General features: G+C 37.5%; 1 protein-coding gene across 2 annotated transcripts in view; it reads left to right on the forward strand.

The window, feature by feature from the left end:
• Window positions 1–27822, forward strand: part of LOC121646206 (limbic system associated membrane protein) — a 550922-nt gene that overhangs the window by 513189 nt on the left and 9911 nt on the right. For both annotated transcript variants that reach the window (XM_041995095.1, XM_041995096.1), the window contains 2 exons: window positions 18155–18286; window positions 19250–19370. In XM_041995095.1, the coding sequence (XP_041851029.1) occupies window positions 18155–18286; window positions 19250–19370 (253 nt within the window). The remainder of the gene's footprint in view (window positions 1–18154; window positions 18287–19249; window positions 19371–27822) is intronic.

Genomic DNA, 27822 nt, shown 5'->3' on the forward strand with positions numbered 1-27822 from the left:
ACAAACTTTACACAAAAAAACCAACAAACAAAACTAACCAAAATGTTAACCACAACATGAAATGTATCGAATATTAAAACTAACTCAAAGGAACCAAACAAAATACGATGGAAATAAAACAAGACTAGAAACTAATTTAATCTTAACAGAACCAAAACTCCTTTAGCCTTTGTTATGTTGAGGTTGCTCAATTTCACTCATTCGCAGTGACCAAACAAACAGGACTGAGTATCCTTTCAGTGTCACTCCTCTGTCTGTGGGTTGTGTGCGGTCGAGGTTCAATAATTTCACCTTCATCAGCCACTATGACAAAGGCTTTCGCTAAAGAGCAAGAGAGGTCAGTTGGCAAAATCTAAGAATTTATGACTGGAGCCTTCATTCATGACATTTTTCTAACCCCATGACCTTAAACTCCTCATTTTGAAATCATGAGATGGGATCTTATGGGGACACAAAGTTAGAAGGGTTTTTTTTTTTGGGGGGGGGGTTTGTTTTATTTTATGCTTTTTTCTTTGCTCCTCCAAACAGTTTGGGAACTAGTTGCAAGAAAAGTAATTGCACCAATCAGGATTTTTACATAACTCTAACCAAGGCAAAACCACAGCCTGGCAACAGGTTTATTGTCATTAGTGATTTGCAGCAGCTTGGAAAGTCACACCTCAGTCACCCCACTGACTGAGGTGCAGAGCAGCCACATGTCTCTTAAATGGCCAGTTGCAAATGGTACACAGTAAATTTTATTTTTTCATATAATTTAGATTGTTTTGCTCTTTTATCCAATTTAACCTTAGGCTTAAAATTCTTCCTTTTTTAATTTGCATTGTAAATCAGTAGTATTAATATAGCCCTTGTAAAAGTGTATCCTTCTTCTCACTCTTTTTTTAACTTCTTTATATTATAATTTGATGATATAATAATTATAATTATTCTTTCTTTTCTTTTCATTTTTTTGTATATAGTTTCTTTTTCATTAATTGGAAATAAAATAAAATATTCTGAATGGTTATTGTAATTCCCCTTATGAGCGCAGTTCAAGATGAGAACAAGCTGTGATCAGTTTCTTTTTTTTTAACTTATCTGAATGTTTAGCATTTGAGTTTAATTATTAGCCCTCCTGATTTTCATGTAATTACCAGAGGTCACAAGACAAGAAAAAGATCAATACATCCATCAGATGTCTAAATTGGTCCCTTTGACCATAGTCAGTGAGAGCAGAACCTGTGGGAGTTGGTACGGCATGCTATAGGTACGTTGCGTAGGTGTTGCTGTGTTGCTGTTAATATTGACTGAATTGTTTCTTGCGTTCTTGAAGCTGGTTGATGGAGGAGGAGAGCAGAGGTGATGAGATATTCGCTGAGAAACAAGAAAGTAAAAGAAAAACCAGAGTAGCATGAGGAGAAGTTCACTGGTCTATATATGTGTGTGAAAAAGAGACTGAACTCACATCTCACATGCTCAAAGCTGGCATCGTTCTGCTGCATGTTGGTGATGATCTCTTCAGCTGGCTGATTTCTCAGCTCGAGTTCATCCTTGTTTCTTTAACTCCTTCAGAATAGTTGCTAAAGGTTGTAGAGTGGAACTCCTGGATGACTGGAAGCCAGGAGAAGAGTGGCACCCCATCATGTGATGAGGGAGCTGCTGGTCAAGCGAAGAATTATTCGCTGCACGCCTCTCAGACCACCTAAACAGAAGTCGCGCAAGTATGAAAACTACAAGGCCTCCGGTTGCCTGTGGTTTTCCACGACACACGGAGGAGCCATGCAGAGCTGGCAAGAAGAGGAAATGGTGGAAGCTGTCCTTTCCTCAGAGAAGGAAGGAAAAGAAAAGAAAAGATAAAAAGGAAAGGAAGAGAGGCAGGGGACCACAAGAAAAAAAAAAAAAAAACAGAACACTGCTTTAGTATGCAGATGGCCACTTTCATTAGATGTGCAATCATTCTTATCATTAATTATAGTAACTTCAGTAGTTAATTAATGTTCAATTATGCATCCTAGATCCTCTCACCTCTGCGGTGTAATAGAGATTGTCAGTCATTTGATGCTGCAGGTGGGGGAAAGCACAGTCAACTGCAATTCCACTCACACAAATACACACACACACACACACACATCTGGACATCTGAGAAGGTTGTGGTGAAAATAGCAACACATGAATGATTCAAATTCAAGCCTTTAAAAAGCGTTGGTGGCTGAATGGATGAACAGCTGCAAAGAGTAACCAAAATATCACCAGTTTATACTCCTCAAAACCATTACCTGCCCATCAGCAGGTGTGTTTACTGTCACAGTGTCCTTTGTCGGCACTCACTTAAGATGTGCCGGATAATAGCATCTTCTACCTGTAAATGGCAAGCTATGAATCTACCCCAGCAGTTTCATTGCAACAAAGACATCTGTCCAAATGAATTGATTTGGACTCCAGCCCACGTTCCCGTGCTATGTGATCCCACTGCATATTGAAGTCATAACCCTTTTATAACAGTGCTTGGCAGGGTAGCCTTTTAGAGGTTTGACGCTGAGTGCCCTTGACATCCCTCCTACGCCGGTCTCAGCAGTATCGGCTGTGCTCCAAAAGTAGAGCTCAGGAAAGTCTCCCTAGGACTGTCACCTTGAGTTGAGACTCCCCCTCCCCCATTTCTCTCTGCAACTTTTTGTCTTTCTGTCTGCAGCTGTCGCTCTGTCTTCCTCTGGCTCATTTTCAGTCTCTCTGTCTCCTCTACTACCCATCATGCACCCATCTCTTCCTTCGGTATAGTATAACAGTCTCTCTCTGCACCTCAGCTCACTCTCAGGAGAAACACATGGATCTGGAGGGAGCAGCACACACTCACTCACATAGCATCTTCAGGAGGGAGTGGAGCAGGCAGGAGTAGAGATACCCAGGCCTCAGTAGTGTGAGTCCCAAGTAGGCAGTGGGAAAGCAGATTAGGAAAGAGACGCATGCACACACACTCACATATACACGCTTATCATTATGTTCCAAGCTGTCAGAGACAGAGTGTAGCTGACAAGCCTTCTGATTGTGGGAACGAAGTGTAAGGTAATGACAGGTCTTTGTATGAGCCACCCAGATCAAGCCCCACCCCCACCCCACCACTCCACATCTCCAGCTGTTTGTAACTGCATGTGAGCGTGATTGTGCATGTGTGTAAAGCTGAACACAAGTCCTTTGGGAGTCTCATCAGTCTCTCTGCAGGTCGCAGATCTGCTGTCTGTCACTACTCACTTGTTTGTTGACAATCAGCACCATCAGCAGCTGGTTTGAAATCAGTCTGCTGTGAGACCATGCAAGGAACATCATGAGCACAGCTTGCTCCATGTCTGCCTAACCTCATTAGGTGCAGCCAAGGCTGGGCTGGCTGAATGCTGGCGCTCACACTTGTTTGAAGTCACAACTGTGCAGAATCTCAGCACTTTTATTTCTGACCATAAGCACTTTTACCAAAAGCCTGGAGTCACACAGCCCTCAGGGAGGCAGTGTCCTCAAGAAGAGGTGAACTCATGGCTTGAGGCTGTGCAATTCCAGTCAAGTTAAGAGGGTAGGAGCAGGAAATGAGAATCGAGACAATGGGATATCTTTCTGTTGTCTCTTTTTTTATTTATTTATTCATTTTTTGTTCTCTCTTCTTATTGAGATGAGCTTGCCAGCTTATTTACCCTACTGGAGCTGTAAAAATGGCAATAATGGGCTGCTTGCATGTAAAGCACAGTAAAGTGACAAACTGGAAAGCAGATAAATAAATGAGTAAGGAAATGCAACAATTCCTTCATCAATGACCGCTGTAGTGACCATAGAGATGACATGAATCATATTTGGCCTCTGCAGATGGCAGCACTCAAACTAATGATCACCTGTGGGAGATCTCAAAGTGATGCGTTATATAGCACTCTCCTCCACAAATGAGGTTTCACTATAACTCATGGAACTGTAACTTTCCAGAGACTTGCCCCAGAGTGTATTCCAAGGAGGACTGGAGCTTTCTAGAGGTCCCTGATGGAATAACATCTTTCTAATGCTGTGTTCATGTTATAGCAGGGGGAGATATTTTGCCTGCACCTCCTCCCTAAGCATATCTGTGAGATGGTGCAAGATTGTATTGTGGTATTGTGGGCTGAACTTTGTGTGCCCCTGGATGTTTGTGCTGCCAATAAAAAATTATGGATAAATCAGTAAGAGTACCTTTTTTTAGGTAACTATACAATATTTAATTCGCATTATATTTACAACTAAAAGCATTTCTCCCACAAATTAATTGTAAACTGCTTGGCAAATATTTTCACTCGGCAGGTGTATATACGTCTAGGTTCTTGGCATAAGATTTTTTTATATAATAACTGATATAATAATATATACAACTGAATCCCTTTGACTTAATAGTTCAAATAGTTCAGTTCAGTTAATTTCAGTTTAATTATTGAAAGATTATGACTGAGAAATTCCTACAATGACGTAGATTCAGCTTGTTCAGCTGTGCGCAGGTGTTACTGCCATGGACACAGACAGCAGGGGCACCTATGACATGCTGTCATGTAAATCACATAAATAGCATCAGACTGTTTCCTTTTTGATAAAAGGATGAAATGTAAACCTGTTCTAGATGAAATGTGACTTTAAATGACCATGTCAGATTTATTTCAAAGTACATACATGCGTGGTGACATCACTTCCTGTTGTGGGACGTGGCAGCTCCCATAGTCTTAACATTAGCTGCTAATATGAGAGCCCGTGGTCTTAGCATTAGCTGCTAATATGAGAGCCCGTGGTCTTAGCATTAGCTGCTAATATGAGAGCCCGTGGTCTTAGCATTAGCTGCTAATATGAGAGCCCGTGGTCTTAGCATTAGCTGCTAATATGAGAGCCCGTGGTCTTAGCATTAGCTGCTAATATGAAAGCCCGTGGTCTTAGCATTAGCTGTTAATATGAAAGCCCGTAGTCTTAGCATTAGCTGCTAATGTGAGCGGTAATATGCTTCAAAATAGTTTACAAAAACATGTAATCCACACTGGTGAATGAAAACATCTGAATGTGACATTATCTCAGCAAGAGAAGCTGATTTTGGACTGAGGCAACACAAGAAACCAGTTGTGTGTATGCTAAGATTTTTGCCGAGCCACGCTTGACATTTGGTAGCATATAAATGAAAAAGACAGGGGAAAATATTAATCGTATTAAAGACAAGAAAAGTCGTAATAATACTCAAACAATTCTACATAACAATAAGACTTAGGTTCATAATAACATACTCCTTAATATCAAAGTTTTTTTTTTCAAATTTAGTTACGTAATACAAACATTCATAGCTGTTGTGAAAGGAATTTCTTTTCCTACAGCTATAAGGCATATTTCATGTTTGGAAGCAGAAACAGGTGACCAGTCATGTAATCTGAGTAATATTTTCACTTCATCAGAATTGATTTGGAAAAGGTGAATCTTATGAAAATATTTTTTTTAATAATCCTTTCACTGTCATTTAGCAGGAATTGTTAGTTTTATTGTTATTAAGTTATTGCAGTTATACCATGAATTCTTTGTTGTTGTTGTTTTTTTTATTTTCAATAAAAAGTCTTGATCTTTATACAGAGACTAAACATGATGAATCTATAAAAAAGATTTGTAAAATAGTTGCATGTTGTCTGTGCGGTGTATAAAACTGTAATCTGTCAGTGTCACTGTGGGAAAATTGAGATGTCGTATTGTATGAGTCTGATGATTTACAGGGAATTATACAGCTATTACATTCAGTAACTGAACAGAAGTGATAGATTCATGGCCATGTGGAGAAATGAGCGCCCATGACAAGGGTAGATCCTTGGCCCACTGACAATGAATACACTTAGTCACATGCACGCTCATACTTCTTCCTTTATGTGTATCCTTCTAAAGAAATTTGTTCTTCAAGCCAAACCCCCAAGTTTTACAAGTAAAGATGCAGCAACTTAATTATTCATTTATCTCAGTTTCTCTGAGTGTGAGTAAAGCTATCACAAAGTGTACGTGTGCATGCATATACAGAAAAAGGAAAGGGGAAAGAGCAGAAAAAACCGTGATAAAGGAGTAAGCAGTGATACTCTGTGGCTGACCTTGCTCTGCTTGCTCAGTACAAAGCCTCCTCTCCCATGGCAAACACAAGCCCATTGAATCTATCCAAAGTGTAATGAGAAGTCTTCCCACAACAATAGGCTAGATCCGTTTATCAGCTGGGAAGAAAAAAAGGCAGACACCCCAACTCCCCTTCATGGGAATTTAATCACTAAACTCTATTCTGTTTTATCACCAATTAATCTCCTTTTAAAGCCTCACACTTAATAGGACGGGAAAAAAACAACCACGTGGTGCATACAGCGAGCTGCAGTGAGGCCACACTGACAGTAACCCTGCTGAAGTTGCTTCAAATGGCAACAAAGAGAGCCTGACAAGGGAGGGAGGGTGTGGAGAAATGTGATAGAGAAAGGAATGACGCTGGCGTTTGGAGAAACAGACGGCGGCACCGCTTCACCGTGCAGATCATTTCTTCAGCTCAGGAAGCGGCAAATAAACAGTCGTCTTGTTTTTGGCTCCGACACCTGTGTTATTTCTGCGCTGCCAGCACCAGTGGCAGCAAATGGCCTGTGAATAGAGGTGCACGCGTTGCTTTTGTTCCCCAGACTTCTGAAAAGCTACAGCCGAGGCAGGTTTTCTTTGCAGCTCTACAGCAATGTTGCCAAGCATTATAGGACCCTAGAATTATGGTTTCATTTCAGTGGCTCTGAGATTTGAGTTTGTAAGTGATATTTACCAACCAGAGAGCAGAAAAAGTGTAATATGATTATTGCTTTCAAAGGATATTTATCTAAAAGCGACTTCTGCTGAACTAAAATCCCTTTAGGGTTGGTGCACTGTGCCCTGTAGATAGCTATTTGCATTTCATAGCATGTTTGATTTTGGCAGCGCACCATCAATTAAGTCATAAGTGAGAAAGATTAATTTAGTTTCTCAGCTCTGTCGCCTTCTCATTACCTCCACTGTGAGGAATTTGTTGATCAACGCAATCGCTCTATGATTATGCACTGACCCATCTGAGTGAGTCCTGGAAGATAGATATCCGCTCTATGGCCAGACAAGCCACTGTCCAAACACACGTGTGCATATGCTTAAACGCACACCAACACAGGCAGAAATTAGTGTTAAAGGGTGGTGGTAAGGAGTCTGTGCACATATGCAAACACCAGCACTAACACTCAGTCACACCCATGCAGACAAAAGAAACTGAATGTCCCAGGGTCTTTTATGCTACTTGACTTCGAAGTTTCTCAAATCGGCTGCTTAACATAAATTAGCATTTGCAAAAAAATTTAATGTTTTGCTCTGTGGTGAAGTGATGCTGATGAATGATGTATGAGGATATGCAAAGGCGCATACTCCACCCCCCCCTTACCTCTCTTATACCCCTTTTCCCTCCCTCGCTGGTCCCCTCTCTAAAGTTTATAGGCCTTTGAGCATGTTTGGACCTACAGAGTGTTTGTTGGTGCTCCCATCCTACTGTCATCCCTAACTCCTGCAAAGAACTTGAATTGGCTTGGAAAACTTAGTCGTTCATACAAACTTTACATTGCCATTGCAATGAAGATCATTACCAGCAGGCATTTGGAGGAGTGTACTACGTCCAGACTGCTCAGCTCCACCCAGATCTCCTCCAAAAACCTGCTGCTGCATTTCGAGAAGGCTTCATGATTTTCAACATAATAATTTTTCAAAAAAGCAGTGTTTTTTTTAGAATGGCCAGCATGATCCAGTATAGCAAATTGGAAATGGCAGATAAGCTACTTGGTGTCCAAGAAGTAGTTAAATAACAATATAAAGATTAGTTTTTCATGTCTTATTCATGAAAACAAAATGGCATGCACTTTCATGCACAAAATACATTTGGAAGAGTCGCAAAGTTCAGGCTTGTAACTCGTTTTCAAGCAAATTTCCAAATGCTTTCAAACGTTAATGGCTAGGGAGACAAGCTGGCTAAAGGGTCTCATTTACTTCACTGCTCAGCTGTTGGGGGCTGTAGTGCTGCTTACCGTGCAACCTAATCATTCAAAGATGTTTCCTGTAATACACAGCTATTAGATGGTTTCCACTTACAGCATCCTGATCTTTTTTCAACCTATGTCTGACTTTAAGCGGGTTATACATCAAAGGTATTAGTTTTCAGCAGTACCTGACATGAGGCTTTCTATCTCAGACAGGGTAATTTAGTTTTGGACTCTAGCAGGCTTGGTGAAAAGTTCGCTCTGATAATAAGGAAATCGGTTCATTTTATGGTTATACAACCTCTAAAAGTGAATATAAAACATTACAAAATCAGAATAAATTATGTCAGCATAAACTTTTTTTAAATGATAGCTGCAGTCCAGTTATGACACACTGGAGAATATTTTGCAGAGAAGTTTAACTTGCCTGCAAGAGGATGCTTTATCGGCAAGTTTCTGTTCCAGTTATTGCTGTTCTGGAGTGGAAAAAAACTGACATTTTGCCACCTGCTCCCTGTATGCTTCCCATTGTGAATTCTATTGTTGGAGTAGCTCAAGGCCACTGACATTAAAATGTTCTCAAATCCAAGTAAACAAGGTGAAAAGTTGGATAGAAATGCTGGCACCATAAAATTATAATCAATAGATGTGCAACAAATGCGCTGCTGCTTGGTAATTCAAAGCCTGACCACCTATTACACATTTACAACCAGAAGATGTCCTGTAGATAGGTAAATATGTAAATGTGTGAACTGCACAAACAGTTTAAATTCAACTTGCAGATGGCTTCACTTTGTTTTGAGGAACACATTAATATGATGATTTCTGTTTTAATGAATAACTGCAAGTCCTGGTGTCTCTGAAGCAACAAGACTTAAACCATTATATTTAATACCATCACAGATTGCCTGAGATTCTAATAGTGAAAAGATCATGTTTTGCTGTTGCAAAATACAGATATGCTCTATTACAAATGGTAGAATTTTGCTAATGTCTAACGACAAAAATATTTTGTTTTGCTCTAATGTTCTAGTACTGCAGGGGCTGTACCTGGCATGTCCAACTTCTGAAACCTCTTTCTAACTGCACACATATGGACCATTACACCGACAGTAATAGGAGTTGCTTGTGATTGAATTTTGAGCTTCTCAGGGAGTTACATCTTAGATCACATGATCTGCTCTTGGGCTGAATTTGCTTGGATAATCAGACTTGAAACGCTTGTATTTTTTTTACTATTAAGTAGTTCTGGCACTGCTCACTTTCAAAGCAAAGACAGCAGCATTCAGAGGTTTAATTAAAACAAGTTTTAGACATTCTATAAGGAGTCTGTAATCAAATTCTGATTCTAATTTCATGTTGACCAGTGATAATTGAAGAAATTAGTTTTGTTTTTCATATAACTGACTATTAATTACATGTTCATTGCAATTTGTTTGTCATTTCCTACTTTTAAAAGTAGGTGATATTTCAAAGAGGCTCAGGTGTTTGCTTATGAGCTATTAAAATGAAAAAGTGGATTTTTTTCCTGTTGCATCACAGATATGCCTGCTTTTTATATTATCTATGAGTATGCATTATTTGCATTCACAGTGCAGCACAGTGCACTGAAAGTTTATATTAATTTGGCAACTGTTGATTTAACAAGCTGTAATTGCAATACATGCTTACAAATTTTCTCAGCTAATAACAATTCTGTGTGATGGTGAAACAATACACACAATTGGGTGTCTTGTTAATAGAATCTCTGCATGCCAATTTAAACTTGTCCAAGATTTGCCCTGTGGAAACAGATACTCCTATCTACTATTGTTTTTCTTTCTTCTTTTGCTTCTTATTTTTGTGTGAAAAGTATGTCCAGTTCTTTTTTGCGTGTTTGGTTGTTTTTTGTTTGTGTGTGTGTGTGTGTGTGTGTGTGTGTGTGTGTGTGTGTGTGTGTGTGTGTGTGTGTGTGTGTGTGTGTGTGTGTGTGTGTGCGTTCTTTCTAAAATTCCGAAGGAGTGAATTATCGACACTTTATGACAGGTAGCCAGCAGCTGTTGTGTGCTGGCTTTCAGATGTATTAGAACATTTGTTTTAAGCTTCTTCTCCTGGAAATTTGGAGGTGTTGTTGCAATGTTCAGTTTCTCTTTTAACCAATTTACATATTTATAGAATGAGGAAGACAAAACAGACCACTTCTGTGCCTCTAAGTCAGAAGACGACAGGAAGATTCGTTCATCATTTTAGTGCAGATTTCTTTTACAAGACCAATTATAATCAGAGAAGAATAAGCTTTTCAAGTACGGTATCGCTCTTTGCAAAGATTGAAGGGAAAAAGACAAAGAAGTCTAGTATCCTTATATCCAACCGTTTTCTTCTGTCTATGCTTTGTGTAAATCCCTAATCTTTCTAGACATATAAAATCTCCACACAACCACACAGTCTTCCCAACACATACTTAGCATTTTCATAAAAACATCAGCCTATTGACATCATTTAAAAATTTTGAACTTTCCTAAACTCAAAATTATCATTTTATATCAGTCTGACTTTGACCAATGCCTGCCTGACTCAGCCAGAACCGGTCGGCACGACGTATAAATATGTTTACAGCTAACTTACCAGATCATCCTGACATCTTCAGAGAACATTCGGTCCTCTGTTGATCTTTATTTTTTTCTACAGAGACCTGCAGGATTGAGGACTGTTTAGATAGTCTGATGTGCCTTTTTTTTGCACATCAATGTCATGAATGGAAGTACACAGGTGGCATGAGGAGTCAAATTCAATCCACCACTGATTTATCTTTGTGCCAGCAAGGGATGTAATAACAGAGGTGAAAAAGGGCAAGCTGGCATGGCGGAAGTCGCCACTTTAAGCAATCTCACTCAGCTGAATCTGCAACTCTGGCTTGCAGACACAAATGTTGAGCCATCTCTGTTTGGCATGTGTCAATTACCAAGAAGGAACTGCAGTGGGTTAGCGAGGATGTTTTTAGTGTGTAAAAACAGTTTAAAATGAGGTGCAAACCTGCCATTTTTCATCATGATAATTGTAGTGATCTAGCATCATTAAACATTAAAGAAGAGATAAAATATTAATTTTAATAATCAACATTAAATATTAATTAGTAGTATTAATATTTGTAAACCTCTGAGCATCAACAAGCCTTTTCTCTTAATGTAAACATGAAAAACCATTTTAGTCCTACATTATTACTTAATCAAATCAAATCCATCTCAAAGAGGCCAATTACACAAGTTCTTTTTCAAATTGACCAAGACATGATTTAGAAAAAAAAAGAAAAATTATTTTTAAAACATTGCTTTATATTTATAAGAGGTGGATGGGAAACATGAATGGTGTATAGTTAAAAGGTATCTGCTGCGTTACTCATGGAGTTATGGCAAAAGATCAAAAAGTCCAGCTTTGAGAGCCAAAAAGGGAAAAACTCTCAGTAAACTGGTGCTGTAGCTGACAAACACTCAGGCTATTTTCAAAAATACATAAAAAAATAAAACATGAAACTAAACAGAGTGTAACTAGTGACAAAATAAAAGGAACATAATAAAAGCAGGGATTAAGCATTTCCAGAGATGGACTCAGCACCTCGGGTTTGACCATCTTCTTCATCAAGCAGGCATCTTCATGCAGGTTAAAATGCAGGTTCAGCTTAGTTCCTTCATTCTTCATTCTGACTGTTTTCTCCACTCTATGTGTGAATAGACTAAAGAATCACAAAAAAAGAAAAAATGAAGAGAGGAGTAAAAAGTGAAGAGAAAGGAATGTCTTTTTGGCTGGGAAATTAGGAGATTCCTTTTGTTAAGAGTATCAAATTAACATTTGTAAGCCTGTGTGTAAGTTATAAGATGCTAAACATTAAATTAATACACATTTTATTGGAACATTGATCAACCATTCAAACAGGATAAATTAACTATAAGTAATTAAACCAACAATGTTATAAAACATTAAAGAACATAAAAGAATGAAAAGGCTCAGGATAAACAGATCAACTCCTGTTGGTTAAACATTATACCAATCTTGTTGATTTGACTGCTTTTTGAGTACAAATATATATCTTATGAAACAGTATAAATGCAGTGGACATTATTTAATGACAAGCCAAGGCCTTTGTTCTTTCTTATATGTCAGATAAAGAAAGTCTTTTTCCAGTCTCATCAGGGCCGTTCTGATGAAGTGTAAAAAACTCTTTCCAGAGTTTCAGAACCTAACTGGAATGTTAGTTAAACAAAGTCTTTGTTATAAGATCTGCAGGGATCCAAGGATGGTCTGTTCTGTGTCACAGTTGGAGATAAAATCTGTGGGGTATGTGAGTTACTTATCAGTTTGAGTAAAGACCAACAAGTAAAAGCAATGAGAGTCCAAGTATTCAGTTCTGGACCTACATCTGGAACAGATAAACATTAGTGCGGTTCGCATGAATTCGCCATCCCAATGACAGATTTTTGGTTTGAAGGAGGTCCAGAACTCCCTAAATACCAAATCATGGTTTAAGCAAGGTCCAACTCTGCATCCTTTCTGAGAAGAGCTGACCTGTTTTGACCTGTTGGACATCTAACCAGGTTGTAAATTTCTGAGTGGGGCTCAGACACCCAACTCTTCCCCTTTGTTTCTCTGTCTTTGTTGGAAGAAATTCATCTATAAATAAAAATTTAATTAACATTAAAGAAAAATTATTGATTTATCCAATCTGTTCCTTTTTCTTGAGAACCGGAATATGCTACATAATCACGATATACATTTGATTTATGATTCAGTCAATTATGAATCAAAAGCAAATAATATCCCATCAGCAATTATACTGAACCTGTCATTAAGTTCTGTTAATGTAAAAGAATATTACAATGATCAATGGAAGTAAGTTTTTTAGTTATTTTAGCCAAACTAGCAGCTTTTTTTTCCAGTAATATTTCATTTCAGTAATTACAAGACAAGCTGCAACAAAGCATTTAAGCTGTCAAAATTATTATTTTAAAGATTTAAGTGATTTCTGTGACTTTTAACATGGAGCCACTGTGAGATCTAATTTAATCTAATATATTCAACACTTCTGAGTTATCAACAAATCCCTGTTAGCATCAGCTGTATTTGCTTATGACTTGCTAATTGGTATGTGAGCATGAATAATTTAGCAACGAAATTTAGCAGTCTAATTTACAGTAGCTGCATTCCAGTCTACACATGAAGAGTACTCCCTTCTCCTCGCTTAGGAAATGTCAGCTAAGGAAACTTCTGTTGGAAAAATTTTATTCTTACACTAAAAAAAAAAAAAAAAAAAAAGTAATCTGTCACACCAATATTTAGCATTGATTTAATTAAATAAATGGTTTAATTCAGTTAGTTATTTAGTTCAGTATTTAATATACGTGTATTTTAATGTATTTTAATGTATAATAATGTAGTGTAGAAAGGCCCAACCAGGGACAAGAGTTGAGAACCAGCTTTGGCTAAAAACTCTGTGACCATGTACAAATGCAATGTCCCTGTCAAATAACTCAAATAAATAAATAAATAAAAATTTAACCTGATTTTTTTTTTTTTTTACTTTATGTAAATTCATCATTAATTTTTAAATTTATCTGACTCAATTAGATGTAAAGTCATTTAAAGAATTTAAGTTGTTCCTGATCAATTATTACATTTATCCAAACGTAACTTCATATTCAGATTTAACATAATAACTTGAAAAGAAAATGCAACTTTGTTTTTAACACAACTCATAAATAAGTGCCAGTGGTGTTGTTGGGTGTCTCCCCTGTACTGCCCTTCACACTCATGGTACCAGCTTTAATATTCTAACACAGGTGTGTCAAACTCCGGTCCTCAAGGGTTGGTATCCTGTAGGTTTTTATTGTTTCTCTGATCTAACACACCTGACTGAAATTAATGGGTTATTGTGAAGAAGTTGACAACAAGCTGTTGGATCCATTTGATTTTATTCAAGTGTGTTGGAGCAAGTAAATAACTAAAATCTGCAGGATAGCGGCCCTTCAGGACCACAGTATGACACCCCTGAGAACAGAATATTCCAACAACATTGTCTAGACAATAAAGCATATTACTTACATTTATAGGGTAACAATAAAGAAAAGTTAAACTCGAGCTGAAAATGCTTTTTCTATGAGTTTGTAGTCTTTGCACAACTTGAATCTTTTAAATGAACTTTCCACTAAATTGGGTCAGAGTGATTGTGATTCTTTATTTGGAAGAAACTAAATTATTTGAATAAGTCTGACAGTCGAGTTGAACTAACTTAATAAATTAATATGAATAAACTTAATTTAATCTTTTCCACCAGAAGCAATTAATTTAAGTTGGTTCCTCAATTCTCTTTAATTCTAGTTAATTGAATCAACAAAGAATTAGTAGGATTAATTTAAAAATGTTTTTGAACAACTACAGCCTAAATCCTCCTTTAAGAACATCAGTGTTACTAATGCAGACAGCATTCATTTTTAGTATCACACCGGTTAGCTGTGATAGCTAGCTGCTAACATTAGCATCTGTTCCACATCTAAGGTAGCAAACCCAACTTTAGCTGAGCTTGTTTAGCCTAGTTATAATGCCAGCAATAGGATTGTTTTCCTAAAGATGATCAATGTTTATAGGTTTAGAAACACTTTCTTTAAGTACCATAACATCTTAAACTACATAAGCAATGACAAGATTAAGTACAAGTGAAAACGTGTTTAAAGTAATTTGCTAGCTCTATTTATTTCTTTTTACCTCAGAACTTAAGCAATACAGTGACCAATGAGTAATGATGGTATTAAACTTGATCTTAAGTGGGGATCAGTTGCTCAGGTCTCTTTGAAATCAGTGTTTTGTGTTTCCAACAGCTTGAGTCTTAACATTACTGAGTACTCTGCAATCTACTGCATGATTGGAATTCATCCAGTAAGCTAGTTAACATTACACTTGGCAAACATTAGCATGTTGACATCTTGTTGTTGCCTGCTTCGTTTGGAAAAAAATATGCAGATATTGTTCTTCCTTGCCCCAGCCCTAATTAATTTGCTCTTCTTCTTTCTGACATACACCCACTTCCTCTAACCACATTAGCATAGAAATGTGATGATATAATGTAATTCATGATGCAATGTCTGAATTCATGGGTTTTCTTTAATGTGCACACTTTGAATCAGTCACTGCATTCAGTGTTCTCCATAAGCCTTCAAGGAAATCTCTCTTCACCCCCAAGTCATGCATGTTAGTTTCATACTCACCACAAAGACATTACGCCTCCCTTCACAGCATGGACTCATGCACTAATACTGTACGCACACTCAAATCAGCTCCCTTTTAGAAAAGATTAACCAATCTATCTTCATTATGCTTCATTAAGTAGATAACATAAAGCATGCATTTTATATGCAGAAAGCTGTATATGTTCCTATGCCTGTGGGCATGGAAAAAAAAAATGCATGAAGTGTCATAACATAATTTATTGTTTCTTTACACAATACATCTCATTTCATTTCACCTTCATGATTTATGAGTTGCTCTTTGTACACACCAGGTTAGATGACTGAGAGTTAATTGTGCTTTTACAAGCAGTTGAGCCACTTTCTCTCATTTAAATTCACTTCCCATCTTTTCTTCTCTATTTCCATTCTTTGATCTTTACAGTCACCTGGTCCTCTCTGTCTCTTTATCCAGCGCCAAACCAAAGTGCTGAAGAAGAGATTGAACTTCAATAGAATTTCCATGGCAACAGATTTTCAATCATACCCTCTCCATCACATGAGTCAGTCTGGCAGTTTGTTCAGAGGGAGATGAATATGATGTGGTGCAGACTTTGGCTATGATCCCACTGATCTTTCAATCAACATAAAATGATATTGTATCAGCTGGCCTCCATCTCTATCATGAAACTGATTTGATCATTTGATCAACTTAGAATGTTTTCTTCTATGTCAAATGAGAGAATGTGAGACTGTCCCTCCATTTTGGATATTTTTGAAAGGGGAGGTAAAGCTGTCAAAAGCCAGAGCAAAAGTACTCTCACCTCTTTTATACGAGTTTTCAAGGCGGCCAGGTCTTTTGTCAGAGCACTGTTGTGTGGTTGCACGCTTGCAGCCCCATATTCAAAGCACAAATTTGCCCACTCCTAATTCTACTGACATCTATTTTTGTTAAGTTGTCTCCCTTCCCCCAGAGATCTCCTCTGTGCAATTTATTTTCAACACCGAGTTTCCATCATCCCTTATTTTCTTAGATTAAGGAAAGTATCAGTCGATGTTGTAGCAGTTATTACATTTGCTGGCTCCATAGAGACATCCTCCTTCATTCAATGTGGATAATTGTGCCTTTTTGAGAAATACCCTGAGATCTGCACTGCTGGTAGACTGGTTATGAAGAGATGATTTCTTATTAAGTCACTACAATTCTCAAAAGTTCCATATTCTGCCAGGTGGAAATGAATGTAGATGGATTTTCAAGTCAAATCAATTTTCTTAATGTTTTTGTGGCACAGAAAGTTGAGGCATTTATCATACCTTTGTCTAAGAATTGTAATGTTACACATCCAGCATATAAATTAATTGTGTTTTCACAGCTAATAATAACTGTACCACTGTTGTTGTGATGTGATAAAGAATAAAGTACAATTTAAAATCTTTTACTGGTTTGGTATCTGTTGAGCATATTTTGAGTCACCATATATCATCTTATTCAAGATTTGTGGAAATAAACCTGCTTGGGACAGGTATAACTCCAGGTATGTAACTCCACTGCTTTTCCAAAAAACATTACTTTAAACATTTGGGGGGGAAAAAAGAAGCCACCAGACCTAATTAGATTTTCCCCAATGCAATGAAAGGATGCAAAGAAACATTCTTTTATTATAATTTTCTCACTGAGGACTTGAAACAAGATTTGTCCTCCTGACCCATAGATATAGATCATTCTAGATGAGACACCCAACCACTGTGTTCTTTGCATTGGCACCTAGCTGAATTGCACATTAAACAATCAGGCAGATTTGTGTAAGATAAATATTTGAACAAAGGTTTGTGGTTTTCTGCACTTTGTTTACTTTTATCTGACTTAGAAGATAACATTCCTCAGTCGATTGTAAGCTTTAAAACTAAGTAAATAATTCACGTCTGCAATGAATAGTTATTTAGTAGGCTGGTTACCATGACCTGACTGACTTTGATTCACTAATATTGTGTAATTTTGGTATACAATGTTATAGGATCAGTATATGAAAAATATTCTAAACATTAGAAAACAAGCATCCCTTTTCCATACTCAGTTTCAGCAATAGTGTTTCTGAATCCCTCCTTTCATTTTTCACTACAATGCTTTTCTGGTTTTTGGTGTCAACAAGTAGATTTATGCTACAAATGTCTATAAAGAGACAAGAAGAACGTTTGTGTGATTATCCACCTGTGGCTGTTACCAGTAGCTACAGTCAGACACCATATCATGTGACTACTTCATTTGCAAGGATGTTGATTGATAATTAGCTGATGCTACTATAAGCTGTCAAAAACAAACAATTGTAAAAATTTCTATCCATGTTGAAGAGAAATTCACATTTTATTTTTTTTTTTATTGAAGTCTCTCTTCCTGTGTTGTAACTGTCTGCTAGCTTAGGTCTGGCAAAGTTAAGATAACTTGCTGCTGACTACTTATTGCATCTGCAGCCAGGAACACTTTTTACATGAATTTTCAGGTGTACCACCTCACCTGTCTTCTCATCATCCCGTTCATCTAGCTAACACTTTGTAAATGTACCAATCTTCACTTCTGCTGACAGAACGACCAAACTGTTTCTTCAGAAGTCCACTGTTTTCTGGGATGTTTGCACTGCCACCAAGACAGAAACGTAGGATGAAAATCAGCTGCTTAATTTCCTTTTTGTGTGTTGATCACAAAGCGGCTGCTGCTGCAGCAGAGTACACAACTCAGGAAAAAACAATAATAAGATGAAATACTCATCAGAAATTAAAAATAAGATGGAGATTTAAAAGACAAGAGCCACTGTTGAATCAATGCAACCAGACCACGGGTTCCTCTAAAACTATGATTTAATCCCACAGTTCTTTGCGTGGTGACGTTGGTGCATCCTCTGTAATCTTCTTCTGTTAGTCTCTCTGTTCTTCTCCCATTTAGCTTTCTGTCTTCTTGTCTCTCTGCAGCGGAGCCATTAGATGGAGAAGAATATCTGGACATTACAGGCATCATGCGAAACCAAGCGGGTCGTTATGAATGCAAGGCCAGCAACGATGTCGCCACGCCGGATGTCAAATATGTCAATGTGATTGTCAACTGTAAGTAGCAACAGAATGCAGTGCATGCATGACCTGAACACAAATCAGGATTTCTGTCACGTTTAATGTCAGAAATTTTGCCACTCAAGACACAAAGTCCATAAAGTAAAAATTGGAGCATAACCAGTGCAGCCAGGCAAGTCTTTAGTAGCTCTCTTCAACCTTCTCAAGATGAATCAGGTAGAAAAAGAAAGATCTCTGACACTGATTGCAACAAGCACTTTTTTATGGTAATTCTCACATATCACATCATCATTTAACCTAGCATTCAAAATTTCAAAGCAGGATAATGTCGTCTTTTCAGGGACCCATAGTGTGCATACGCTGATTGCTTGATGGAAAGCTCATGGGACATCACAAACCAAATCCTTCTGATGGAATTATAACATTTAATTTGATCTGGACAAATCATTTATGGCTCTTAGCCCAAACTGCACTCAAGCCAGGTCGGAGTGCCAGAAAGAAGAACATTTTAATGTGTATTAAAGCACTTCTTTGTGTTTAATCTTAAATGGATGGAAGATGAGCATAAATCCACGTGGAACATATCTGTCTAGCTGGGAAGTGTGTGTTTTTATTGCAAATATACTGGACAAATTTGATCATTAGACACTGATTATTTTTATGTCAAGCCCCAACAATCCATTTTCCACTGGTTGAATGGCTGATGCTGGATAAGATGACACTAGGATGAAGTTCTACACTTTAAAATGTGCTCCATAGAAAAAGTTCAGTCGTTTCTTTTAGGTGTGTACCGGATATTTTACTGTTTTTTATTATAAAGATTCAGAGAAGGCCATTTGACCTTACTGTAAATGAAAAGGCAGTCCAGAAAGTGCTGTATTTCTTGTTTTTTCCTTTTCTAAAGAATGTGACAGTGCCATAACCCCATTCAGTGTATAACAGTTGCATTAGTTATAGAGTTTAAGATTTTATTTACGTCAATATTCTGTGACTCCACAGACCCCCCGGCAATAAAGAAAACCCTGAGTTCTGAGACTACTGTTGGCCGCATGGGGATGCTGCAGTGCGAGGCTGTTGCTGTACCCACACCGGAGTTTGAATGGTACAGAGATGAAAAAAGGTAAAGCTTGCCACACTTCATTCACCAGTGTCACAAGCATACGCTTGTACAGAGCTACACAGCTGATTTACCATAAATTTCAAAGCAGTAAAATCACTAAACATTTGTACAAAACTTGAAAAATGGATTTCAGTGGACTCAGTGCAAGTTTATTTAGTTAAAAAATGTTTGTCATTAAGTGCTTAAATGTGAGCTAAGAAATTGATAGAGATAAACCAGTAGCATAAACTATGTACAATCAACAGCAAACAACTCATCATCAAGAGCACAAGCCATTAGTGCCCCTTATAACAAACATTATCAGCAGCAAGACTAATGATTAATGATCTCTTGTAAATTTTTCCAGTACAGTGAACCAGCTCCCACTTTAATGCTAATTTACAGGAAACAAAGTCTTGGAGAAAAAACATCATTGCATTTTTATTGCATCACAACAATTTTGTCTCAGAACATTGTGATTTGTGTTAATATTTTGTTACAACTACAAAATGCTGCAGGCATGTGGTGAACTCTTGCAGAAATAACTGAAATTACTTCAACTAATATGTCTTGAGGCAAAAAGCAGACTTGATTTATGTTGTTGCCATTAAAAGGAAAATAATTAGGCAAAATAATTAGATTTACACTGTACTTAGGCATGGAGAGTGTGTAAAGACCTTTACAGTACAGTTATTGGACAGCATGACAGTCTGGTGAATAGATACTGAAATTGTTCCTATGCATTTGAAGGAAATTTTATTTGGAATCTCAGCTTTCCATGCCTGTTTTCCTGGGTTAATTTCTTCTTATCTCCTTGATGTGGCAGAAGCTTCATCACTTTTTTCTCTGTGCCAGGCATCCTTTATATCACTTTACCCCCCTGGTTATAATGGATGTCTTTGATTCCTTTTGTCAAATCTACCCTTACAGTGCTCTCATTGTCACATCAGATGACATCATCATTGTAGTTTGATAATGACTAATCACCCACTTAATCGCTTGCTAGGCTGTCATTCCATTGTTAATTGAATGCTACTGTGGAAGGCAGTGGCAGGTTCTTTGACATTCTTTTAAGAAGATAAAAAGGAGAACAAATCGTTCATCCTCCAGTGTGCAATTATTTTATAAACTGCAGTCACTGGAAATCTCAAAAACCCCTTTCTTCTACAAGTAATTCCACTGAAATGGAAATCAAGCCTCCCACACACTGTCTGCTGTGAAACTGCAAATTGTGTGACCAGACACAGATGTTCATTGGAAAGCTATCAATTTAAGTGTCATGGATGTATCTGAAAAACACTCAAAGAGGATTGAAAGGTAATGGAGTTCAAAGGCAATGACAATCCAGTCTCTCCATTTTATCACTTGTTACTTAATAACTCTGGAGATTTTCTTATCTGCGGCAAATTCCCCACCCTTGTCAGTGCAGGAGCCACAATGCTAAAAGCTGATAATAAGAGAGAGCGAGCGAAACAAAAACTATGATGTGAAATTTCATGGACTACAGTGGAAAAGTTTACAGAAGATTGTGAGGAAATATTGGAGCAGTGTCACGAGTGTTATCAGAGATTCGGTCTCTAAAGTAATAGGCCTATCACGCCAGAGCTTGGAAAGAAAGATTTATGGTTGTTGAAATATTTTTGCATTATCTGTTGTTTTCCAACCTCCATTTATCTCAGTTGTTTTGTCCCCTGGAGGATTCTGGCTTTGTGCCTCTTCACAGTGCCCCCCACTCCCCTTCGGTGTCAGTGGAAAGTGTTGTTGTTCTTACTCCTAGAAGGATGATGTTAATGCACCATGAAAATATCATTTGATCATGGTCGGCTTGTTAATTGTATACCCACTTCTCCAAGAAGCAGACATAATACAGTGAAGCTTATTGTGTCGTCTTTGTTCATAAGGTAAGGTCTTGCTCCTGTGCAAATGAGGTTAATTAGTTTAACTACACTACCAAGGAGGTTATCTCTGAACACAAAGTCATATGTCTCATCAACCGTTTTATTCTTGTATATAAGTGCCAGATTTACCATGTAAAAAATGTTGGAAATGTTCTTTGTGTCAGAAAATAATAGACATCTACAGTTTTATCATTATTAGCAACTAGCATTTTCTAGCAATTTGGATAATCAAGCTAACATATGCCAGGTTGAGGCATCTAAAAACTGAATCTTGGTCTGAATTTTTCCTTAAGTGTTCCTTACTGACTAATGTAAAAATGACAACCTTTTTACAAAAAAGCATTTTTAAATGTGCAGCCTATAATCTGTCGTCATGCACTGAAAGACAGAAGCTAAAGCTATGTGCTCCAGACCAAAAGTTAGCACTTTTAACGAAGAGAAATGAAGACGTAAAAAAAGGAAAAAAAACAATGAAACGTATATTAAACTTGGTAAAGTGTTTTCTATCCTTAAAGTGGTGATTAAAGAAGCAATGAAGTTTCTCTCTGCTGCATAATGAAATTCACCCTGCTCTTATCATGGCTGCCATTACTTTCTGGTCATTTCACTTAGTTCAGAACCTTCCTCAGCAAAAAGGAGCCCACATTTGTTAAACAATAAAGCAACTGAATCCCTGAACACATCTATCAACTGTAGACTAATTTTGCATGATTGCTTAATTTTTTTTTTTTTTTTTTTTTATTTATTTAATTTTTTGTTCATATTTTTAGATGTTCATATTTTTAGATGTTCATGTTTAGTCACATTTAACTGAAAAGCCTTAAAACTCCACTCCAGCAATTATTAATAACCCCCCCAAAAAGCAGTGTATTCCTCCGAATAGCTCATGTTGTTACCATGAGAATTGTATAGCACATCTTTTTCTTTATTCAGTGAATGAGGCTTAATGAAGTAACCTGACAGCACCTACATCTTCTCCCACCAGCTGATCCTGCCTCCCCTATCTCCTCTGTGTAATGGCTAATTCTAATATTAGGGTAATTTCACATGTTTGAATCAGCCTAATTATACAAGGTCACATCCAAGTGGAAGCATAACAATATTAATGTTCTCTATTCATGTCACTTTCTGCTGTATTCAATACTATTAGAAACATAACACTAATGGATGATATGAGCCTTTGGCTTGACAATGTATCAGTGATTTAATGCTAATGTTAGCTAAACCTTAGCAGCTTCTTCTTTACTGGCTTCAGCCTTTTGAAATAATAGGTTGACTACTTGTACTCGAGCTGTTTTCCAGGTAAATGGTTGGCAAATGATTTTATGATTAGTGTGTAGTAAGAACCAGCTATTTTTGTTGTAATTTGAGAAAATGCTGTTTGAAAAGTAATATTTCTGATGGCACACAACAATGTGTCCAAATAATTTAATCTAGTTCTGTTGTAGTTTAGCATTCCTTTTGCAAGACATAAAATCTTACAGGATCTTATTTCATGCTATCACAGCCTAAACAGAACATGTCAGGCACTGTCTTCAAAAGAACAAAACATAACAAGTAGTTTTACCACCAAGCATGCACTAACCCCTTACGCTACATTAAAGGCTAATCGAGCAGGTAGTCAGGACTGGTATTTTATGTAGAACCTAAAGGATTAACTAATGCATGAATATGTTGTGTGCTCCAACTTCTACTTTTGAAGTGTGATTTATAATGTCTACAGAATAATTGTGACACCACTAAGAAAGGTTCCCCCATAAGGATGACTTCTATTGTGTAACTAGCGGTCCACCATCAGCCATGAATCGCCTTAAAAACAAAGGTTGAAATTACAGCACAAAGGAGGCGTGCATAATTATGCTATGATCCATTATAACTTATTTTCTGTCCATTTATTTTTGATGAACATCACAGCCTGTTGCACAGATGCTTTTCGTTGTGTAGGAACATAAAAAACAAACCATTTTGTTTCAGCAGAATTCATCATGTATAGCCTAAATGAAGAAGTAAGCCCACGTTTCTTCTCCAAATATTTTCTTCTGCTCTGCCACTTGAGGTTACAACAATGAGCACTTTATCAAATATCTACTTGTTAAACTTTTGCAAGTTTGGAAAAGCATCTCATAACATTATATTTAACTTCTCTCAATTCACAAGTACATGAAATCTTGTGAAGTCTTCCTACAGCTTTTCTAAATCAGAACAAACTTTTATCTCAGGGTTATCCTCTTGGCGGACAAGGAATAAGGAAAAAAAATGACTTGATAATGAGACTTATATGCCTCAGGCTTACACTTATGTCTGAATTTACATCTCCCCGTGCTGCTTTTCCTGTCGGGATTTTTTTATTGTCACCTCCGTCACTTGTTTTTAATTGCTGTATCTTTAGAGGTAGAATTTTTATTTGTTTTTTTTGTTTTTTTATCTTTGTTCCTACATTCTTATAAGTCTTCTTTAGTCTATGCATAGCAAGCATAGCTATCATATTTCTTACTTTGCTCTGAAAGATATCAGTAACTAAACTTTTATTCTCACTTTTTTTTTTTTTTTTTTTTTTTGACAATAATCATTTTCCTCAATCGCTGTAACGCTTTAAAAGCATTTGTGTCAGTCTGACTTACTGAGGAAAGCTGTGTAAAAACTACTCACTCAGAGTGATGTTTTTCATGTGTTTTGTTACTGTAACTATCAATTACATTTTATTTCTTGGAGCATGATGGAAAGACTCATTTTCAGTCTTGTTACGTGCTTTGAGGTTCTGAAAGCTTCCTTCTCACCTGCTCGAGCTAACCAAACTGAAGGAGTAAACACTCCAGAGTTCAAATACTTTGCTTGGCACAAGCTTGTGAACACATACTGCGCTGCCGAGCTCTGTGCAGAGAGTCTTAACTCACCTATATATCTGTGAATAGCCAGCGTTAGTTAGTCTTGCATGAAGTTGTGGACTTCCTCAGGCAATAAAAAGCTACTCACGCTCTGAAACATAAATGAATCATGACTTCACAGCATCTCTAACTTTGCAGGGATCTGAGGGGTTTACAGCCCATAAAGATGCAATTTACCTCAGCAAGCTTTGCATGATCTCAGAGCAGCAAGCCATAAGCGATAACTCTGACTACTTGGATGTCATGACTCTCTCCGCTCTGTTTGTCTTTCCTTCATGGGCTGCACATTTAAAACACCCAGTAAATCAAGCTGTACCAGTTGCTCCTTGTCATCAAGTAAAAATGTGTTGTCAAATGATACTGTAAAGTTAATCCTTACAGAGAAGAATTCAATCGAATCAAAAAGTGTTTTCCAAAGTAGGATTTCTCTCCTGCTCTCTGCAGATAAGAAACTCTCCATGCATGCTTCCAACGGGGAAAAGTCCAAATAGAGCTGTCAACCAATGTGACAGACAGATATATTCATTGTTTTGTCAGCTGATACATGGCCGTCACAACCACCAGACCATTTTCAATCATCTCTGGGTTACAAGTCTCAGCAGGACTCTCCACTTGATTACATTTATCATCGGCCTTGAATCATAACAGGCCTGTCGCTTTCCCTGGCAGTGATAACCTACTTTTGATGCTTGCACACGCTACAGAATCACATCTGTCCATCTGATGATTTGCTCCAGTCTTTCATCTGCGTCGGCCTGAGACTGCAGTCCTGCACTCACTCTGCATGCCCTCCCCTAAATTGAGGGGTCAAATCATTTCAATCCAGGGTGTAATGTAGCACAGTCACTCTGTGTATCAGAACACAGTAGTTGGGAGGCATCCAGTAGAGCTCTGCTGCCCTCTTCCTGTGGGGAAAGCCACCGAGTTTTGATGAGAGCACTTAAAAAGATCCCTCCCAAAAGAAGAAAAAAAAAGCTAGAAGGGCACCATTTCTGCCAACTTCTCTGATGATCTGTTCCAGTCTATTATGCCAGATGAGGAAGCTGGCACGCAGGGATATTTGAGAATACACTTGAAATCAGAAGTGGTGAAAGTTGGAGACTGCAGACCTGCCCCTGCCAGGACATTAAAAGTTAAAATGGGCAACAGAAACTTTGAGCCCAGTTAATTCGAACATGAGGAAAAAGAACTTTGGGGTCACAGATTCAGTTTCCACAGTTTCCTTTACCAACTTTCATTCGGGAAGCAAAAGAGTGTTCTGTCTCTTTTGACCTGTTTGAGGTCAGTTTAGCTCATTGCTGCTGCAGTACAATCATGCACTGTAATCTATTGTGCAGGAAGCTGTTTGTGTTCCCTGCAGTGCTGTGTATTATCTGGGTTTTTCAGTGTACTGCATGGACATAAAGGCCTTTTTAATGGTGCAGTCACTTCTCATGAAGACACACTGGAGGATATATCTCCTGTTGGGCTTATCAGTGAGGAGGAGTTTGCCTGTCTTCGTTCTCTCTGGCTTTCCAACACAAAACACGCGTTGAGTCTGTTCCCAAGGTGCCCCTATGGGAAGGGCCTCAGCACTTTATTAAGTTCTCCACTCCTCCTGCGAGTCAAATTATGCTATGATGTGAGTTTCCCTTTTTATGTTAATACGTTCTATCAGCCAAGCATGTGTCAGCACAAACTTCTCGCTCCCCTGCTCAAATTCCGATTACCAATTATCCAGACTTAAGCAGGATTAAGTTGAGGCGCCTTAAATGAACTTCACCTCATTCAGGATGTGAAAGGGCTCAATCAGCCCAGAACAAGCGGGAACCATTGTGCGTGCAGTGTTATTAAAAGAGTTTTTATTTGGTGATGATGATGTAAGGAAGAGTTCATCAGCAAGGTATACAGCCTGAGTCAGCAAATTGTATTGATTAATGTGCTGTAAACTGGGTTCAAGGTTGACATAATTGATTGTCTGATGGTCATTAAGGCTCTCAGAAGTGAGGGGCTGGACTTCAGCTGCATGCTAATCTTTCATCTGAAAGTAGGATACAGAGAATGTACTTTGGTTGGGGTAAGCTTCAGAGCAGTATGTCAAGAAAGAAGTTTGAATAGCAAAAAAGAAAGCCTACTTTTAAGTGTTGAAGGATGTAGCAGTGGTTTTGGTTTTAAACTTACTCACTCTTTAGGTTTAGGCACCTTTAATAAACCACCTAGTTAGATTTAGACATTCAGCTTCACTGTGGCTTGTTTATAAGCTTGTTATATGCTGCAAAAGGCTCAAGTATTAAACTAAATTAAATTAAATTACATTAAATTAAATTTGATTAAATTAAATTAAATTCAGCTGGAGTGATAAAGTAATTTGCTTTGGTTCATGTCATGTTTGTAACCCAAAACACACTCAATTCAGTTTTCATTTAATCCTAGTTGTATTATTTAAACCTGAAGAAGAGAGAATATATGTACCTTAGATTCAAACCAGGAACCTTCTTGTTTTGAGCAATAATGTGACCACAACACCACCAGGCAGTCTACGCCTGTAGATAAAACTAGAACAGAAATAAAATATGATGATGTAGGAACACAAAGAATGCCAAAATACAAAATAATGACAAATATTGTCATTATTTCAAATAATGTCAAATAATGTCAATATGCTCATTTAGAAAATAAAAGTGAGATGGGCTGTTAGTATAAAGGCAAATAGAACCATTTAACAAGATAAGGTAAAACTGTGCAGAGGTTCCAGATATCACAAAAGAAAATCATTTAAAAGTGACTAAAATGCCTTTATTTCAAACAAGACAAAGTCATAATGACCTTTAGAGAAACCAGTGTATTTCAGCCCGATGGCCATCATCAGAGCATCAAACAAACTTGATGAATTCAAGGTGGAATTCTACACAACTACGTCATCTCTGCTCACTGTGCAGACAAAATCATTTCAAGCTAATTCAGTGGAATACAATCAGTATTCATACAGGCCAATTCATATAAAATAACAGGCAAGCTAAGGAAACCACTGGTTTGCATCAAAATTTGACTTCAGTTTAATCCCCTTTCCTGAGCATGAACAGGGTGACGGGCAAAGAACTACATTTCTTAACAATACATCATAATAACTAACACCTACTAATACCTGTTAGGTGGGGGCTCCATGTACAGTGGCTGAAATCCTCATAACAGCCATCCTGGGTTTGAATCCCAGCCTTTAGCTCGTTGCTGCATCACATTTAAAAATATATACACTTAACTTATCCATGATTTTCAGTCATTTTCAGCTTTGCAGTACTTGTACAGCACTAAAGCAACTGTTCATAAGTTTCTGACCCTAAAATTCTTCTGACTCATTTTGATAAGACGAGTTAACGTTGGACTGACTTTTATGTTTTATTCCAATTTTATTCAGTCACTAGTTTAGATTAGTCCCGTTCATTATGACTAAGTTCATTATTTAAAAAAAAAAAAAAAGAAAAAACTAACTTAAGCTAATTTTGTACGTTTTATAATGAAACAAAGGTCCTGGTAATAAACTTAAACCTTTAAAGCCCAACCCAAGAAATCGTGAGGAGAAAAGTCCATTTAATATCTCTTAGTTTGGCCTTTTAACAAAATGTTTAGCTAGGATTAGCAAAAACAATATTGGGATATTTATTGTTTATAAACATGTGATATGTAAAAATGATTGTAGTGTATTATTGTATT

The sequence above is a fragment of the Melanotaenia boesemani genome, chromosome 9 (assembly GCF_017639745.1).
Source record: "Melanotaenia boesemani isolate fMelBoe1 chromosome 9, fMelBoe1.pri, whole genome shotgun sequence".
Classification (NCBI taxonomy): domain Eukaryota; kingdom Metazoa; phylum Chordata; class Actinopteri; order Atheriniformes; family Melanotaeniidae; genus Melanotaenia; species Melanotaenia boesemani.